This window comes from Paramacrobiotus metropolitanus, unplaced genomic scaffold (genome assembly GCF_019649055.1).
Source record: "Paramacrobiotus metropolitanus isolate TYO unplaced genomic scaffold, Prichtersi_v1.0 Parri_scaffold0000167, whole genome shotgun sequence".
NCBI classification, from domain to species: Eukaryota; Metazoa; Tardigrada; class Eutardigrada; order Parachela; family Macrobiotidae; genus Paramacrobiotus; species Paramacrobiotus metropolitanus.
The window spans coordinates 137032-155153 of NW_026570387.1; the positions used below are offsets into that span (position 1 = coordinate 137032).

General features: G+C 41.2%; 2 protein-coding genes across 5 annotated transcripts; both read right to left on the reverse strand.

Moving 5' to 3' along the window:
* Window positions 1–8: 8 nt before the first annotated feature.
* LOC129600210 (serine/arginine repetitive matrix protein 1-like) lies at window positions 9–6771 on the reverse strand. 2 transcript variants are annotated; one of them, XM_055498655.1, is made up of 8 exons: window positions 6406–6771; window positions 6061–6295; window positions 5200–5424; window positions 4104–4664; window positions 3034–3589; window positions 2350–2522; window positions 963–1488; window positions 9–454 (listed from the first exon to the last, which is right to left on the reverse strand). In XM_055498655.1, exons 2-7 carry the CDS (start codon window positions 6293–6295, stop codon window positions 1094–1096), a joined length of 2145 nt encoding a protein of 714 aa, XP_055354630.1. In that variant the 5' UTR covers window positions 6406–6771; the 3' UTR covers window positions 9–454; window positions 963–1093. The 2 variants fall into 2 exon arrangements, with proteins under 2 accessions (XP_055354630.1, XP_055354629.1); XM_055498654.1 differs by having other exon boundaries at window positions 5200–5433.
* Window positions 6772–7627: 856 nt separating this feature from the next.
* Window positions 7628–17810, reverse strand: LOC129600223 (tetratricopeptide repeat protein 39C-like). Of its 3 annotated transcripts, none has more exons than XM_055498676.1 (14): window positions 17448–17810; window positions 16416–16660; window positions 15571–15724; window positions 14626–14844; window positions 13882–14273; window positions 12783–12853; window positions 10866–10963; window positions 10679–10772; window positions 10517–10571; window positions 10359–10411; window positions 9573–9812; window positions 8739–8842; window positions 8560–8664; window positions 7628–8051 (listed from the first exon to the last, which is right to left on the reverse strand). In XM_055498676.1, exons 2-14 carry the CDS (start codon window positions 16559–16561, stop codon window positions 7935–7937), a joined length of 1848 nt encoding a protein of 615 aa, XP_055354651.1. In that variant the 5' UTR covers window positions 16562–16660; window positions 17448–17810; the 3' UTR covers window positions 7628–7934. The 3 variants fall into 3 exon arrangements, with proteins under 3 accessions (XP_055354651.1, XP_055354654.1, XP_055354652.1); XM_055498679.1 differs by lacking the exon at window positions 17448–17810 and adding an exon at window positions 17302–17442; XM_055498677.1 differs by lacking the exon at window positions 17448–17810 and adding an exon at window positions 17112–17295.
* Between the last annotated feature and the right edge of the window lie 312 nt (window positions 17811–18122).

Consider the following 18122-nt stretch of genomic DNA (forward strand, 5'->3'; position numbering starts at 1 on the left):
AATGCATTGCCTGAATTTAATGTGCATTAATCGAAGTTCAGTAATACTGCGACAGTCCCATGCTACAAGGAAAAAATAACAAGAGAGAATTAATTATTACGAGGAACCAGTTGTGGAAAAACATGACGCGTAAAACATGTGAAAATTATACTAAATTGCCACAAAATACATCCAGTCACCAACGAAGAAAAACAAGTGCATTGTCTCCTAAAAATTGCTAAATGTCTGTGCTGCAAAATACAACCAACCAACAAAACCGTAACCAGTCGCTACCGGAATCCTACGGAGAAAAATGCGGGATATTTCCGAAATAAAAAGCACCTATTCCGCGTTAAAACTGAAGCCGATGAAAGCCGGATGCTGCGGCACAATCTGGGATGGTCCGCGAGGAAAAGGTGCGGGGTTATTTCTTGATTAACAGGGAGGATCACTACTGTACACTAGCTGTAGAAACCTACAAGAAATAATCATATTTAAATTCCAATTAATTCAGAAATATTCATAAAATTTTTTAAATAAAAAAATAAACACCGTTGTCGAATTTTTTCTAAAATAAATGAATAAAAAAGCAAATATATTACCTTAATAAAAAATTGTTCAGCTAATTTAAAAAATAAATTAAAAATTGTTATTTCTAACTAATGCTGTCAATAAAAAATTCTGCAAGAAAATAATACCAAATAAAAAAATAAGCCGGTATGTTTTCTATTAAGAAACCGATGTATTTATTTTATCTACAAATTGACAGCTTTCTTCGTTATTGTAAAACCATCGAAAAGCATAAAATAAAAATATTTCACAGAAAATACTGTGCTTTAAACAATAAGAATAAAACACGTATAAAAAATGGAAATAAATACAATTTACATATTTCTTTTTTTTCTATCTCCGATTTAATTTTTAAATAAAGCTTCTAACAGAAAATAAATCATGAAAAAACCTACAGCTGATGATATTCTCACCTGCAAACACTGCCACCGCCAGCTGTCCATTAATCAATGAAAAATAAAGCAAAAAACAGGGAAAAATCAAGATAAAATTCCAAATCCGAAAATTCCGCCGACTCCGCGTTGTCCAATTTAATCCGCCGTCATTATTCAATAATGCGTCCCATAATGCGCCCCGTACATGCCCTGCTGGGGCGGCGGGGGCCCGTAGGCGTACTCGTACGGGACCTGATAATAATTCGCGGGCGGCCCGTAATTCTGGTAATGATGCGGCGGGGGCGGCGCGTAGCCGTAGCCCTGGGCCACCATCGGGCCGTTGTTGGGGCGACCGCCCCCGGGCGAATAGTAGTCGGGGTAGGCGTTGCGCACGTCGTCCGAGGCGGCGGCGGGGGGCGCCGCGGCCGGGGCGGGGGCGGCGGGGCCCGGGTGGCTGGTTTGGCGCCGCGAATAGCGTTTCGTCGGGGGTGGGGCGGCGGCGGCGGGGGGCGCGGCGGACCGCGGGGGCGGGGCCTCCGGCTGGTTGTACTGGCGTCCGTTGCCGCTGTGGAGAGAAATACGCGGTAAAGAAGAAGTGTTATTTTGAGTACATTAAAATAAATTTTCGATAAATAAATATTTTAAAATTAAAAGTTTTGAATTAATTTCTCAAGAGGCTTCGGTCGCCGTAAAAAAGTACTCAGCATTAAACTGTGCTCAAATCAATTGCCGCTGTACAAATAAATGCGCGGCTTTGAATTTTTCTCCGAGTTCGTTCAAATTAATATTTATGAATAATTTTTTTAATTAACTGAATTTAATCTGTCTCTAATCTTCGAAGTTTTATCAAGATCATGCCGCAGTAAAAAATCAGCATTTTTTTATTATTAACTGTCATAAATCCCAAAATAATTTTTCATTAATTTACTGAATTCTACCAGCTTTATCAAAACTTCAGTAGATTTTCGAAGATATTAATTTTCGGAAGATTTCAATACCGATGAATAACATGTCGAAAGGATAAAGATTTTTAAACAAGAAATGGAAAAAGAATGTTTTTAAAGCAACACGTGAGTACCTACACTTAGCTCAAGATTACGTTACGACTGCTTTTTTAGCTTCCTTGCGCCCCGGTTAAATGCCACTTCACTACAACAGCCCATTATAAACTCTGAACAAGTGGGCCGAATTATTATTGCCATTAATTTTAAATGGCATTAATTAATTAATTTTAATTAGCTTTAATTGCCATTAATTAATTACTGAAAATATCCGTAAATACAGCTTTCAGTAATTAATTGATGGTAATTAACATATCTGTAAATACGGCAACGATTGACGCAGAAAAAAAGTAAACAGAATAGAAGATATAAATTTAAAAAAATTGGAAAAATAAGTCACCGACGCTGCGTAACCGCCGTCTTACCTTTCGGAATGATAGGCCCGCGCCGCGTTAACCCGTCCGCTGTAGGGCTCACGGGCAGCCGCCCGCGCCGGCGGGTATCCCGCGGGAGCGTTGCGGTCGTTGCGGTAGCTGGATTGACGCGCCACCGGCGGCGGCGCTGCGCTGGGTTCCGCTTCCATGCGCGCAGCTGCAGGCTGTCATCCAGAAAACATCGTTATTAATATTAACAAATTAAAATAAACCAACAATTAATTCGTCAGCATCGCTGCTCAACGAAAATAACGAAATAATCATCCCAAAAATTCTACACACCTTCTAAAATAAAAACAATAAACGAAATGCAGCAACGAAACCTAAACGTAAGAAACCGCGAATAAACAATCAATAATATTAACACGAAAAATTATTCTAATAAAAATAATCGCAATACAAAATTATTAAACATAACGAATAAAAACAGCGGCACAGATGATTTACTGAAACGTCATAATTAGTTTCTTTTAATAAAAACGTCATTTTTAAATTATTAATTGCAAGCAACAGAAATTTCAGAAAATAAATTTCAGAAAAATACCATCATAATTATTTTAATAAAAACATCCTCGAGAAAAATGTATTAAAAACATAATCTCTACAATAATCGACGAAAAGGTCAAAAATAAATCGAAATAAAATAAACTAAAAATCGGAAAATCAACTGTTTACCGGTGCGCGTCGCGCGGATGGTCCGGCCGGCGGCCCGGGGGGTCCCCTCCTCGGCGGCGGCCCTCCACCATACCGCCCACCCCGTGGTCCCCGTCCCCGTCCAAAAACACCCGACTCTGGAACAGACTCCCGACGTCCCCGCCGCGCTCATACTCCTCGTACTCATCCTCGTACTCCTCTTCGTAGCGTCCGCGGCGCGGCGGCGGGGGAGGGGGCGCCGCGTACCGCCCGCCGCGGCCGCCCCCGCGCATCCGCTGCGGCGGGGGCGGGGGCCGGCCGTAGGACTCGCGCGCGGCGAAATGGTCCTCGTCGTAGTCCCAGTCCTCCACGTCCTGGTAGCGCGGGGTCACCGGCGCCGATTTCTCGTACGGAGGGTGGGCGGGGCGCCCGCGGCGCGGCGGGCGGTAGGGGGCCTGGGTGGGTTGGCGCCCCGTGGCGGCCGTCGCGGGGGGTTTGCGCTCGTGCGCCGGCATCTCGGCGGAGCGCTCTTTTTTCTTCTCCTCCACGCGCTGGTTCTCTTTTTCCGGTTCGTCTTGGGATTCGGCGGGGACGGGACCTGTGGGAAAGAACACCGTTAGCAATTTAAAATTAATCGTTCACAATTCAAATTAATTCTAATAATTTAATGCAGCCAACTTCTGGATTCAGTTTTATAATAAATTTATGCGAACTTAATTCCACAATACGATTTTAATTTTCCCTGAATTAACTTTTGAAATTTTTGAATTTAATTTTTCGTTGCCGTGGCTTTAACTTGTGAATCAATTTTAAATTTATTGCACTTGCATTAAATTCATTTGTAATTTTTAAAAAATAATTTCCTAATTAATTGTATTGAACTGCCGATTTAACTGAATTTAGTCCTGCTAAATTAAACCGAATTAATCTAGGTTAAAATTTATACTGAATAACTTTAATTTAAAAGTCCGATCAACTTAAAATAAATTAATTAAGAAAAAATCCAAATTATAAAAAATAAAATGGAATATTCCCGCATCCACCCAGCTAAATTAAATAGAGAAAATTCTGAAATTCAATACATTTTCAAAACAATAATTTCCCGCACTCACCCGCATCTTCTTCCGCCTCAACCCGCCTTCCGCCCGGCGCGGCCATCCGTCCGCCGCGGACCCTCCGCACCGGCCCGCCGCGTCGCATCCCGATCCCGCGTCCATACCGTCCACCGCGGCGGGCTCCCCGCATCCCGCGGCGCCCGCCATACCCGCCCCCGCGGGCGGCCGGCTCCTCCGCCGCCGCGTCGGCGCTGTAGAGATCATGCGCCCAGCGGTCGTCCTCCTTCTTCCGCTCCTTCTTCTTCCCCTCCGCGGCCGGCTCGCCCTCCGTCTTCTCCGCCTCCTCCTCGTCGGGGGAGCCCTCCTCCTCCGACGCGGCGGCCTCCGAGACGGCGTCGCGGTCGTCGTGGAGGAAGTAGGCGGTGCCGCGCGGAATGTACTGCGGTTTACGCCGGTCGCGATCATCATCCAGGGACTCTTTTTCTTCCGGTTCTTCCTCGGTGAAGGGGCCTTCTTCTGGTTCGGATTTCTCCTCCTCCGCCCAGTCTTCCACGTCCTCGATACGCGAGAGGATCTCTTCTTCGGCCAGGGAACGCTCCGTGGCGCTGCTCTTCGGCTCTATCAACGAACAACACGAAATTATTCACCGAATCCACTCAATAATTAACTGTTATGAAAAAAGCGAAAAAAAATCTACTGGAGAAATTAATCAGTACGCATCAGCAAAAAGCTGGGAGTAATTTAGCGATTCTAAATCATATTAAATCACCAAATGGAAAGAAAAACGAAAAATAAAATCCAAAATACAATACGAAATAATAAAAAAAATCAATAAATAAAAAATATACTGTAAATAAACTCAATTAAATCACAAAAATAACGAAAATATCAACTCATGGACGAAATCATGAGAAAACTAATCAATAACTTAACTCACAAATATGGAAAACAAATAAACAGATAGAATAAACTAACCAAATAAATGAAAACAGATTAGAGAGCATCACAAAAAATCGATTAAAAAATATAGCAATAAAACCGGAATTAATCCGTAAAATCAACAAATAAAACAAACAAAAAATCCGCAAATAAACTGCGATAAATCTATCATAATTCTCTTAAAACACAATAACGCGCAAAGTTTTTGCCGCACCTTCGAGATGTTGTGGCGGGGAGAGCTGCTGCTGCCCCGGCGCGTTATCCTCCGCCGCCGCGTGTTTATCTTCCTTGCGCGGCGTGGAGGGACTGTCGGCGCGCACCACGGTCGGCGGCACGTCCACGATGACGTCCGGCTTGGCCAGGACGGCGCCGTCCGGCACGTGCGTCGCCACCGGGCTGGCCGCGCGCTCCTCACTCTTCTCCTCCTTCTCCACTGTGCCTGTGTCTTCTACCAATTATTCAAAATATTCATTCCACTCACACACCAGCGACAGCGCGAATAATCAATTTCCAAACGAAAAAATTCAGGATATTTCTATTATCTGCGTCTCCAACGCAGGATAATTATTCCCTCAAGTACAAATCAGGAAAAAAATAGTTCAACAACATAAAAATAGTAAAATAATTACAAAACAAATTTCAAAAGGTTTTTTTTAGGTTTTTTCGCACCCAAATTAACGTACAATAAATCTTCCCTAACTGTCGAATATTTTTGAAACCGAACAAAATCAAACGTTATTCCAAAACTTTGTTCCGATTTTTAAGTAATGTGATTTTAAATAATTCTACCAAATAAAAGCTAAGAAAAATAATCGTTTCTTCAGAAAAGCAAGGCATTTTTTGGCAGGCTGAATTTGTATTTTCCGTTCAAATTCACTTGCTAATCATTTTAGCCCTTTTTAGAAATCGGGGAAAAATAAAAAAAAATCCCAAAATTAACTTTGCTGATGTGAACTGCTGATACTGAAGAGAAACTGAAATAAATTTTGATAGTCTGAAGAGAAACTGCTGAATAAAAATTCAAAAAATAAAATTACAAAATTCAAAAAGAACAGAAAATCCATCATTTTCTCACCTTGCGTCAGCGCTTGTTCCGGGGATTTCCGTCTGTCTTCTTCCGTTTTTCCCTCGGTCTGACTGTCAGCAGGCACGACGACATCCTCCCGAACCTGCGTCGTGGTTTCTGCCCGATGTTCCGTGTCAGCTGCGTCGGGGACCGTCTGCGCCGTTGCAGCAGGCCGCGGCGAACTCCGCTGGTCCGTCTCCGCTTTCTCCATCTCCTGCACCACCGTCTCCGTCGAATCGCTCATCTACACGCACAAAACATCCTCAACAAACGGCTGATTTATGCAAAAAATAATCCCGAATCAGGGAGCACGGGAAAACAGGGATAGGCTGGGATTTTCCCAGAAAAGCGTACTTTTCCGATGATTATTCGCGATCGTCGAGCACGATCTTCCAGACGGGCTGTTTCCAATCCCAATCACGAGACAAAATAGTTTTCCAATTTATTTAAACAATCCACAATGCCTGGGATGAGAATGCGATGAGGGAAGATTTTAACAGATTTTCTCAGTCTGCTTCAAAACGTGAATGAACACGAAATATTCACTCCATCGACAACGCTGATTCCACCACTGCGAAATGATCTTGTTCGGAAGTTTTCCACTAAACTTTAGCGAAATTCAACGAGGCAAAGGTTTTTGCATGAATGTTTTCAAAAAGGAGAAGGCTTTCCAATCGTTTGCAAATTAATCAACGTTATCAATAATCAAACTTTCACTTTTCACGCTGTTGGATTTGTCTGTTTGGCCTTTGCAAATCCGTCCGCCACTGACGAACCGAGACCAGATCACGTGCGCCGCATTACCGTACAGCATTACCTGAGAAAAGAGGGCGCTGCCGACTGGCGCACGCTAACCATGTGCGCTTGACAACATACCGACCGCCCGCGGATAGCAGAGGCGTGGACCGTCCACACGGACATCTTCCGCGCGGTACGCCACCACATTTTTACAGTAAGTACTAACAAGTGAGGCAACGACGATTTCACGCTTTTGGCAGCGTCACTTTTGTGGAAAGAAGCGGCGAATTTTTTGCACACTTGCTTTCGATTTATTGCTCTGAAGTCCAAAACTTTCTGCATTTTTGTTAGAAATTTATTTCCTTCGGCGGTGTCCTCAGACTTGCCACGGAGAATTGTGTCAATGCAATTGGCAAATTGCTCAAGCCAAAGTCGGCGACATCTGATAGGGATGTGCAAAATGCAGTGATTATTGTAGTGAGATGGCGCAGTCTGATCGTCGCTCGTCCCCGTCTGACAGCTGTACCTAGCAAATGAACGATGCGTGATGCATCAGAATGGATGCGAGTAATTAAAAATATTTTTTCCAGTGTGAATTCGCTTAATTCATTACTTTCATTGGAAAATTATGGTTTTAGGTGAATCATTTAGTTATTCTTTATTTTTATTTTACATGTACGCATTATTCACAATTTACTATTTTTGCCCATTTGTTTTCATTATTTTTTACAATTTTATTTTTTGGTAAATTTTATGTACATTTCTCCTTGAAAAATCGTAAAAAAAACTGTTGCATAATTTTCCCACCTTCTCGGTGATTTTGTCGCAGTGCTTTCAGTTTTATTACAACCTTTCCGTTTTTTTTGCAGTCTCAAAGAAAAAGAAGACAACTGATTTTTTTGTCACCCATCAGCAGAAAAATCATCCTGATAAAGCAAGCATGCATTAAATAAAGAAAAAACCCATTCATTAATCAGAAATTATTAATAATATTGTTATTATCCGAATCTGCGAGTAACAGCGCAATTATTGACTGATTTTCGTCCATCACAGTCACAAAAAACCGCAATTTAATCCAGCAGCACAGTGTCCTGTGCGCGACAATACTATCTTCTTCACCGCTGCCATTTTAACCGCTGCCTGCGTTACTGTCCGAAGGCCTTCTTGGCCAGATGGACGCGCATGTGCAGCCGGTTGCGGAAATGGCAGTTCTTGTAGGAATCACCGGCTTTATTCAGCAGCGTCCGTCCTTCCTTCTCCGTCTGCACCAAAAATGAAAAACACACATTTCACTCGCTGCATTTTTTGTAATTCTCGCAAATAAATAAACGCCGATTGATCCTGCTAAATATCTAAAATAACTCTATTAATTTTCATTTTTGTCATTTTTCAACGATTACTGCAAATTCTCAAAACTAGAAAAATTTTCTGTTTTTATCCTGCAGTTTTTTTAAATTTTTTAAATGAATAATTTTTCATTTATAATAAATCTCAAACCAGAACAAATTTTCCATTTTTATTCCGCAGTTTTTACATTTTTTTATGAATAATTTTTCATTTATTAAATTGTGGAAAAAGATCCTATTAACTTCTGACTTCTTGAATCACTGTCTTAAATTATCAAGTCGGCAAAGCCATTAAGTACTGCACATTAATAGCAAATACAATATACACTACAAAAATAAATAATGAAATAAAAATGATAAAATAAAAAATCAGCAAGGAATTTACTATAATTAATTTACTATAATTAATTCTCCAAATGCTTACTGCGGGCGATTTGGAGAGAAGCACGCCGAGCTCGTAGGAGGCGAAGGCCGGCACATGCTCGGCGCCCTTGACGCTGTCGCCCTGCTTGATCGCTTCCCGATAACACTGCCAAGCAATTTAATTCCACAACTAACTGCATAATCAACCAATTATTCCCGCAGCGACTGCGGCAGACGCACCTGTGCGGCACGCGATAAATCCGCAACATTCTGCATTTCCATCAAACGTCCCTCCATTAAATACCGCAGACCCAGGTAGGCCGGCTTGTCAACCCGACTCAAATCTAACCACAGAAGAAAGTCTCTAGAAATTTATAAAATTCGCAAAAAGCCGTGATGTACTGTGAACTAGCTTGATTTTTCCATAATTCCTTAATAACAGAATAAAAAATGCAACGACTTACCACAAGATACACAAAATCCCAGTAGAAAGACATGTGACCATAATTCATAAAAGAAGAATACGGAAGCAAAATAAATACAAGGAGTCAAAAAATATAACATAAACAAATTCAAATGTATTAAATAATTTTGAATAAACGTAGAATAATTTAGATTACACGAGTAAAATTTAAACTAAATGACACACCTATAAGAAAACCAACAAATAAAAAATATTCCCTTCGGCTGAACAAAACTTAGAAATATTTTATGAGGCCGTCGTCACACCGACAGCAGCTGCAAACACAGCATTAACGCCATCACACTACGAAATCATACTAAATACCAGCAATACACACGGCCGCTCAGCGTCATTTTTTAAATCATAAAATCATCGCGTCATCATCAAATCATTTTTTTTTATTAAAAAAGCATCAAAAGTGGGCGAATTATCCCATCGGTTACACAAAATTTAGAATTTTTTTAGGACGCCGTAGCCACTCCGATAGAACAGCATTAACGCCATCGCACTACGAAATCCTCTACTAACTACCAGCAAGACATACGGCACCGTTGTGCGTCTAAATCTTCTTTATTAAAAAAAGCAATAAAAGTGGGCGAATTAACTGTTACCGGCCAATAAGGAATGGACGACCGCGGGCGGGACATACTGCGGACAATTGATAAAATAGCAGATCTCCATGGCCAGCAGGGAGGCGACGGCCGGCAGCTGCGCCGAGGGTTCTTTAGCCAATTGCACGGCGCGCTCCGCTAGGAACATTTCCAGCGGGGCGTTCTTCAGCACGTTCAGCGAGGGAACGCGGGCAATGAGATCGCGGGCTTTCTTCTCCTCCCCCATCATCACATACACAACTACAAATGCAATGCTGTCTTTCATTTCCCTTTAACATTTCCCCTGTGGAATTTTTATTAAATTAATTATCAATATTTTCTTAAAAATTCGTGCACTCTTAACTGCCGAAAATTATGCCATTTTCCATGTCCTTTTTATTAAATTATCAATTCTGTAAAAATAGTTATTGCATAGTCCTTAATTTTTTATCAAAAACGAATATAATTTTGCAAATTGTAATAACAGATACGTCTTATTTTCCCCAAATCGTTTTCTCTAATTTCCCTTAAACATTTTCCGCTAAATTATCTTAAATTAATTATCAATATTTTTTTTAATTAGTTCTGCCCTAACTGCCAAATAATCACGCCATTTTTCCGCGTTGTATTTTTTATTATTGATCAATTTTTTATGAGAAAAACAAGCTCAATATTATTTTCCATAAAATAAATTCCAAAGCAATTTTTGTATTAATTTTCCAAGAAATTAATTTTGTATTAGCTCATAATTAATGTTTATTTTCCTAATAGATTCTGATAAAAAATTGTAAGATGCGACCAACGCACTGCCCAGCATGTATCCATACAGACTCTTGCCCCAGCGGCCTTCCTCGAAGCATCTAAAAACGCAGCAAAAAAATACCCAAATAAATTGAGATAAATCGGAAATAAAATGAAAAATAACTAGAAATAAACGGATAAAAAAATGTCGGAAAAATACGCACTTATTTAAATGTTCCACGGCATAATCCCACTGATGCAGCTGGAAGCGCAGAATTCCTGCAGACGACAAGCATTTTTAATAATTTCTAATTTGCGCTAATTAATTTAAATGCTTTTAATTACAGGGAAAATTTAATCAATTACGCTGTAAAAAAACGGCTCACCGAATTCATGATGCAGGAGCACGTTGAAATCGCGCACATGCTCGGACTGGGCCAGGGCGTTCTCGTAGCCGTTAATGGCGCCGTCGATATCTTTCTGTATTAACATAACGGTCACATTCGCCCGAGTGGGTTCAAAAATAAAAAAAAATTAAAAAATAAAAAACTGAATTATTAAATAAATAAATACCCCGAATCGCTTCAATCGGCAGTCGAAGAAACGGATCAGCGGCGAGGTGCGCAGCTGCGCGTCCAATCCGTCCAGCACGGCACACGCCCGCGCAATACCTAGTAAATAAGAGAAACTCAATAAAATAAAAGCAAAATTATTCGAAATACAGTATTAAACATATAATTCAGTAAATAATCAGAAAAATACTGTCAATAACAATAAACTGACAGTGCGCATCAAATATTAAAGTTGTACGTGGACGGCGGAACCGTCGATGAACGGCAGACCGTGATTCAGTCCTTTTTGAACGCTGCACCGGATATCCGACTTTCGAAACCCGAAGAACTGGAACTGCTGGGTTCTCCTCTGCTGAACGAAGCTGTTTCGGGCGCGTTGATGAGGAAGGTCGGTCAAGCACAAGTGCTTGCCGACCAGCTCGGTATATTGCCTTCACATCAAGCGCTGTTTCTACTTAAAAACTGTTTGTCGCTGCCGAAATTATTGTATCTCCTTAGAACCTCACCCTGCTGGCAGTTCCCGGAAGAATTGAAGAAATTTGATGAAGTCATCCGTGCGAAAACAGAACAGCTGACCAATGTGGCAATGATCAGCTCAGTCTGGACACAAGCCTCGCTACCTACAAAATTTGGAGGCCTGGGACTGGTCTGTGCAGCGGACGTCGCGTTAGCTGCCTATGCCGCATCGGTTCACGGAGCGGCCGACATGGTGTGCTGCATTACGGGCAACGCCTCTATGAAAGAAAGGACCAACCAGCTAACCGAAGTGTGGAGTGGGCGTTATTCCCTGGAACCCCCGCGGATGGAAAGCCGACATCTTCAGTCGGCCTGGACAGCACTGCAACATACCCAGACAGCATCCCGCATGATGGAGAATGCCGACGTATTTACCTCTGCTCGCCTGTTGGCTGCATCCTCACCGGAATCGCGTGCCTGGTTGTCTGCTTTGCCGGTAACAATATTTGGAAATTTACTGGAGGATGCCTACTTACGAATAGCCGTGGCGCGCCGGCTGGGAGCTCCAGTATGTCAGATGCATGTGTGTCGATGCGGCAGCACCGTGGACAGTCTCGGACACCATGGCCTGGTTTGCAAGCTGGCGAAAGGAAGGCTCGGTGTCCACGCCGTTCTGAATGAAGCAACCAAGCGGGCTTTGACTTCGGCAAAAGTGCCTTCCTCACTCGAGCCGGTGGGCTTAGACAGAGGCGACGGAAAGCGGCCGACGAACCTTTCCCGTGGAAGAATGGAAAGCCACTAGTGTGGGATGTTACCGTGGCAGACACTTTTGCCCAAACTTACATCGGCCAGACGTCCAGAGCGCCGGGGAGTGCAGCGGAAATACGGGAAAACCGAAAGTTAGGAAAGTACAGCGGGCTGGCAGATCGCTACGTTGTTCAACCGCTGGCGTTCGAAACTACGGGAACATTCGGACCGCTGACGAAGAAGTTCTTTAAGGATTTGTCGAGAAAGATCTGTGACTGTACAGGCAACCCTCGCTCAGGGAGTTTTGCGTCAGAAAATAGGTATCGAGATTCAGCGAGGAAATGCAGTATCTGTTCTCGGTACTTTTAGTGACATGGTGGAGAAGGAGGATGTGTATTTTGCCTTCAAATTAGCTAGACGGCAATGAATGTCAAGGATTGTTGTTTTTGTTACTTGTGTAATACGCTATGTAATTCAATAAAGCGCGGAAGTAGTAAAAAAAAAAAAAAAAAAATATTAAAAAAGAAATCGTCATTAAATTGCTGTTTTTTATTAACTTAATGTCACTGGCTTTATCCATAAGTAATAATTACCCAGGATTTATCCAGAAAAATTCACAACATTTTATCCATATAAATTTAGCACTAACAACAGTATCAGAAAATCAGCCGTGATTTTTGGCAGCGTTTTGCTGATAATTTAGTACGTAATTTACCTTCTTCCATCTCGTGCTCCTGAACGGAATAGTATGTCTGGATGATCGTGTGGAACCACACCAGGGTCATCCTACCATAAATATTCATTAAACATATTTATTAAATAATAATTTGCATCCTATTAAATACTTAAATAAATCCTACAATATATATTAATTAAAAATGTTTTATTATTTATTCAATAATAATCTTTTTGCATCCTATTAAATACCTGAATAAATTACGCTCGAATGTATTTGATTACACTCGTATATTATTGAAATATGTATTACTGAAATACTGCATAACCGTTCTTCAAATAAACTGGAAACAAACTTGTGGACAGCAATACCATCCATGCTGGCTTTCCCGATCGTAGTACAATGCCACTGTAAGACGATGATGGCAGCCTTTTTGCAAACCTCTCGATAGTCATTTTTTTCGAAAATCGTTTTTTTTCTGTTTCCTATTTCTGTGGTGGAAAAAAATTGATGCAACGCCCAAATAAACTGCTCCGAAAACGAAGAATAACAAGAATAACACTCCACATAGTTTTTCAGAAGATAAAGACAATATACTGATAATAGAATAAAATCAGCAGAATACTTTTAAAAATGCAGTAAATCAACTGCGTGATAGTAAAACACATACAAGAAATTATTCAGGTAAATAAAATGAAAATGCTAAAAACTAAAAAAACCTAAAAACTAGGACAAATCAATCGAAAATGCAAAAAACATGCAAAAATATTCAATTTCAAATTTTTTAAATTGCTATAACAATTCGGCAGTTTTCGGAAGTGCACATCCAGTCCAACAGACATTAAACAAAGTAACGAGACCAAATAAAACAATAATAAAATAGCGCACAAAAAGCTTAATCAGTGTTTTTAACTTACACCAAATGAAAACTCCTACTGCGATTTCCAGAAATTCAATATATCAAATATGATATTGGGGCCTAATAAAAATAAAGTAGAAAATTTTAAATCAAAAATACAGAAAGAATTTTAGTCCTAAAAAATTTTAAAAAATATACAAATTTTATTCTTAATTTTAAAATTTTGAATTACACCTGACAATGTCGAAAATCGCAACAATCCGTGCGGGGTGTCAGTACCTGGCCAGCAGCGCTTTCCAGTCGCTGCTGTACATGCAGTAGGTCAGCGCCTGGATGCCGGTGCGCAGATCCCCTTCAAACCCAAGAAATCGCAGCCATTTCAATAAACTCGGCGGCAGCAGCGACAGCATGAGATGGAAGCAGCCGAACCCGTAGCACACCGCCCCCAGGATCTGCCCCAGCCGGCCGAACTTCACCTCGCCCTCCGTCAACTGCCCCACCTCGCACAACGCGTCCACAAACTCGTCCTCATCGGAATCGTCGTCTTTTTCCACGGAGGCCGACTGCTCGGACAGCGTGCGCTTGTGGCTTTTGTGGGGGCCCTCCGTGGGGGGCGGGGCGCCGCTGGGGTGGGGGTGGTTGGTGGGGAGGTGGTGGAGGAGGGCGGCCACCTGAATGAGGGATTTTTTTAAAAAATTAAAAAAATAATATAAAATTTTTTAAAGAGTAGAAAAGAAATTGGTTTGAAAAAATTTAAAAATACAGTGAATCATGAAATAATGAAGAATATTTTTAAAATACAGAATAAATCAGGAAACGTTAGAAAATATATCAGAAATCTGTTTGAAAAATAAAAATTACGGAATAAATGCAGAAATTTTAAAAATTATGTCTGAATTTTGTCTGAAAAATTGCAGAATAAATCAGGAAATTTCAAAATCATATAAGAAATTTGAAAAACATTTCTAAAGAATTTTTAAAAAGGTTTCATATTTATTTTGTAATTTTTCCAAAAGTAAATACCTGCGAGGGGGTCAACGTGCCGGATTTGCTCTCGGCGTCGATGAGTTTGAGCATGTCGTTATAGGTGGACTGGTAGAGTTTCCACGCTTGACGGATCTGCCAGCCGCCCTTGAAGAGGCCGCCGAAATCGGCGCTCTGTAAGAGGCCCAGGAAGGTGGCGCAGATTTTGGCGTCGGCCAGGATGATGCGTTTCTCCAGCTTGTCCTCCACCGACCGATCCTGCGGGCGGCGGGAGGAAATCATCAATTTCCACACAAATCAAATACTATCAATAATATTTTTCCACATCTTTATTTCTAATTTTTAAAAAATAAAATCGAATGAATATTGCAATATTTGATTTCTGTTTTTGAACTGCGCCGAATCGCCGCCGGTGGACTCCTGCGGACGGCCAGAATAAAATAATCAGGATATCCACAAAAATCAAATGAGTATCAACAATACACAATTGGTTATTTTTCACTTTTTGTTAGTGCTTTTATTTCGAAAAAATCACAATCACTTCCAGAATTTTTTGGCAGCTTATCACACCAAACACATCAGGGATTTCTTTAAAAAAAAATCAACGCTTCTGGTTCTAATAGCTTAACAGTTAGAACTGAAATTTGCACCGAGACCTTCATTGCGATTTCGAATCGCCACTGCACTACATTTGCACTACCATGATGAACATATTACAAAACATCGCAAGTTCGCAACGGCAGCAAACAACTACCGGTGTAAGTCTTAATTAATAAATTAATGAACAAACGAAAATAAATATTAAAATATTCATTTTAGTATTTATTTGCCATTAATATTAACATTAATAATGTCCATATTATTGTTAATATTGACAGTATTTAATAATAAAGATAATTAATGAAATAAATAACAAGTTTTCGGTGACGTTTTCCCCGTGGTAACGATAAACGACAGCAAAACACCCGCGCAGCCGGGACGTACCTTGGAAACGGTGCAGAGCCGTTCCGTCTCCTTCCAGGCGTTGATGGCCTCGGTGATCTTGCTGGCTTCGTAACTGATGAGGGCTTGTGTGAAAATCACGAAGCTGCGGGTGGCCGAGATGCTCAGCTCCGACGCACTGTCCGCGTGCGCCGCACTACAAACAGCCGTAATTAATTCATCATACCGAGTTAAAACTTCCCGGCTTATTAAAAAATGCACTGACAAAAATATTCCATTTTTATTCCTTCTCAGTTCTGTCACACAAGGTATTTTTCCCAGTGACAAAACCACCGAAGTATTCTAAAAAATTCTCATGTTGAAAGGATGCAATTATTCATTAATTCTTATATCTGGAACGAACTACAAGCGGCATTTTTCAGAGCGAATACACTACCGAATAACCCCAAAAAATAAGTACAAAAAAATCTGATATTATTTACTGATTTTTGATTTCTTTATAAATTTATACGGCATTTTTCAAAAGCGAAATAAAACCCCCGGCTCGAAATATCCTAAAAAAAATCCGCATTGCAAAAACATCAATGTATTCATTAATTCTTCCATGCTTTACAAATCTAAGCGGCATTTTTCACGATGAACATAGCTACCGAACCAAGTTATTTAACAAATTCGATTTATTTATTGACTGCGTATTTTTTCGTTTCCGTAATTCGGGATTTACGAGCCGTGCTGAAGTAGCAAAGCCGTGAGTATATTTAACGGGAGTGCATAAACGATGGGCGCGCATGAGAGATATAAAACGGCCTGTGTAAACAAGCCACTTCCGGTGAGCGTGATGGGAATGCCCAAAACGACAGTGTTGACACAACGCGAGATCTACTCACCTGCCGGCCGCGGCGGTGAGGAGTTTGAGGGCCGGCTCGAAGCGCGCCGAGAAGACCAGCCGCATGGCCTGTCCGCACACGCCCCCCTCGCTGTCGGGGGCTGGGGGCGCCGCGACGGCGGCGGCCGGGGCGGGACGCGCGCTCATGGTGCGCGCGGGGAATGCAGCGGGTTAATCCCGGGATCCGTGGAGCGGAAGAGAATTTCCGCGGGGAAAAGGAGGAATTATTTCAGATCAATACGGCGTCTGTCGGGGAAAAATCAACGCATCAGGGGGTACGAATATTTTTATCGCAGGATAAATATTATTCACAAACGGCAAACACTGTTAATTAATGAGAAAAATTGTCCTCGCAATTTATAAAGACTTAATATTATTAATAGCATTTAGTATTTTATCATTATTAATTCAGTTAAAGAATTTATAGTTATTTTTAACACAGGTACTTTTATACTAAATTACGTATCCAATGGGTTACAAAAGATAGCAAATGATCGAAGAGGAATAAACCGAAGATTTACGCTGCGTTAAATTAAAAAAAAAATAAATATAAAATAAATAAACGATAATTCATCCAAAATATTTTATAATGGAATAAGTTTGCAAGAGACAACAGCGACGATAACAAAATTTAATGACGAGAATAATAATTTTAAATTCATGGAAAATTATTAATTATCCATGCCGAAGCGCTTACAGGACCAAAATGCAAACACAAGCCACAAAAGTAACAAAAATATCAGAATATCGGATATCCCAATTAAAAAATCAAATAAAAATTATTAGAATTTATTTCCGTTTAAAATGCAACGGTAACAACGGGAATATGTTGCTAAACAGATAGAGAAATATTTTGAAATTAAGTACAGTGCACCACGACTGCTTACAATCAGTGAATCAACACAAGAAAGAAAACCACAAGTTTGGCCTTGATCTGCCAATCAAGACTTGAACTGGAAAATGTTGAATATTGTTAATCAGGAAAAAAATGGCACGATGCCACATTCGGCTGCGCGATAAGCGGATTGTTTACCTTGTGCATTGTTGGTGGTATCAGGCGTTGATAAGAGTGCAGCAGGGTCCCGTCCGTCGTGTCTGACAGATAGGACATAACACGGATAACGAACTATGCTTTCCTGATGGAAAGAGTCGAAAGACCACGAAAGAACCACGCAACACAGTGCGCGCAGCAGACTGCAAGGAAATCTTCCTGATCACAGATAAACTCGTTTAATCTCACAGCAGCGATGTATCGCCACCATAATCCACCTCACAAATTACACAATCAAGTGTCCCATCAAACGAAAGCGATGCCAGAAGGGATTGACGCAGGTAAAAACTATCAAGCGATCGATTTTTTATCCCCGCTGAAAAATGCACAGCGAAACGATAGGAAAAACCGTCAACTGCACAAATGGCCAGCGCTGATAAATTATTGCACCTGTCACCTGCAGGTGTTTGCCCGCATCACTGACGCAGCACGTGCAAACCACACCCACTGGCTGCGTTCACGTCGAATCAGGAAAATTCTTGACAAACAGGTTGCGCGGAACACGACCCCTGAAAGTAGCTCGCCACGCCACACCACCGCTTCCGCAGTTGCCGTTTCCACTCAGAACTTTCGCTTTTCGATGTCCGAATTTCGAATTTTCCGAATTTCTCCGACGTAATTTTCGCAGATAAATTTTCTAGGTGTTATTGCGTCCGT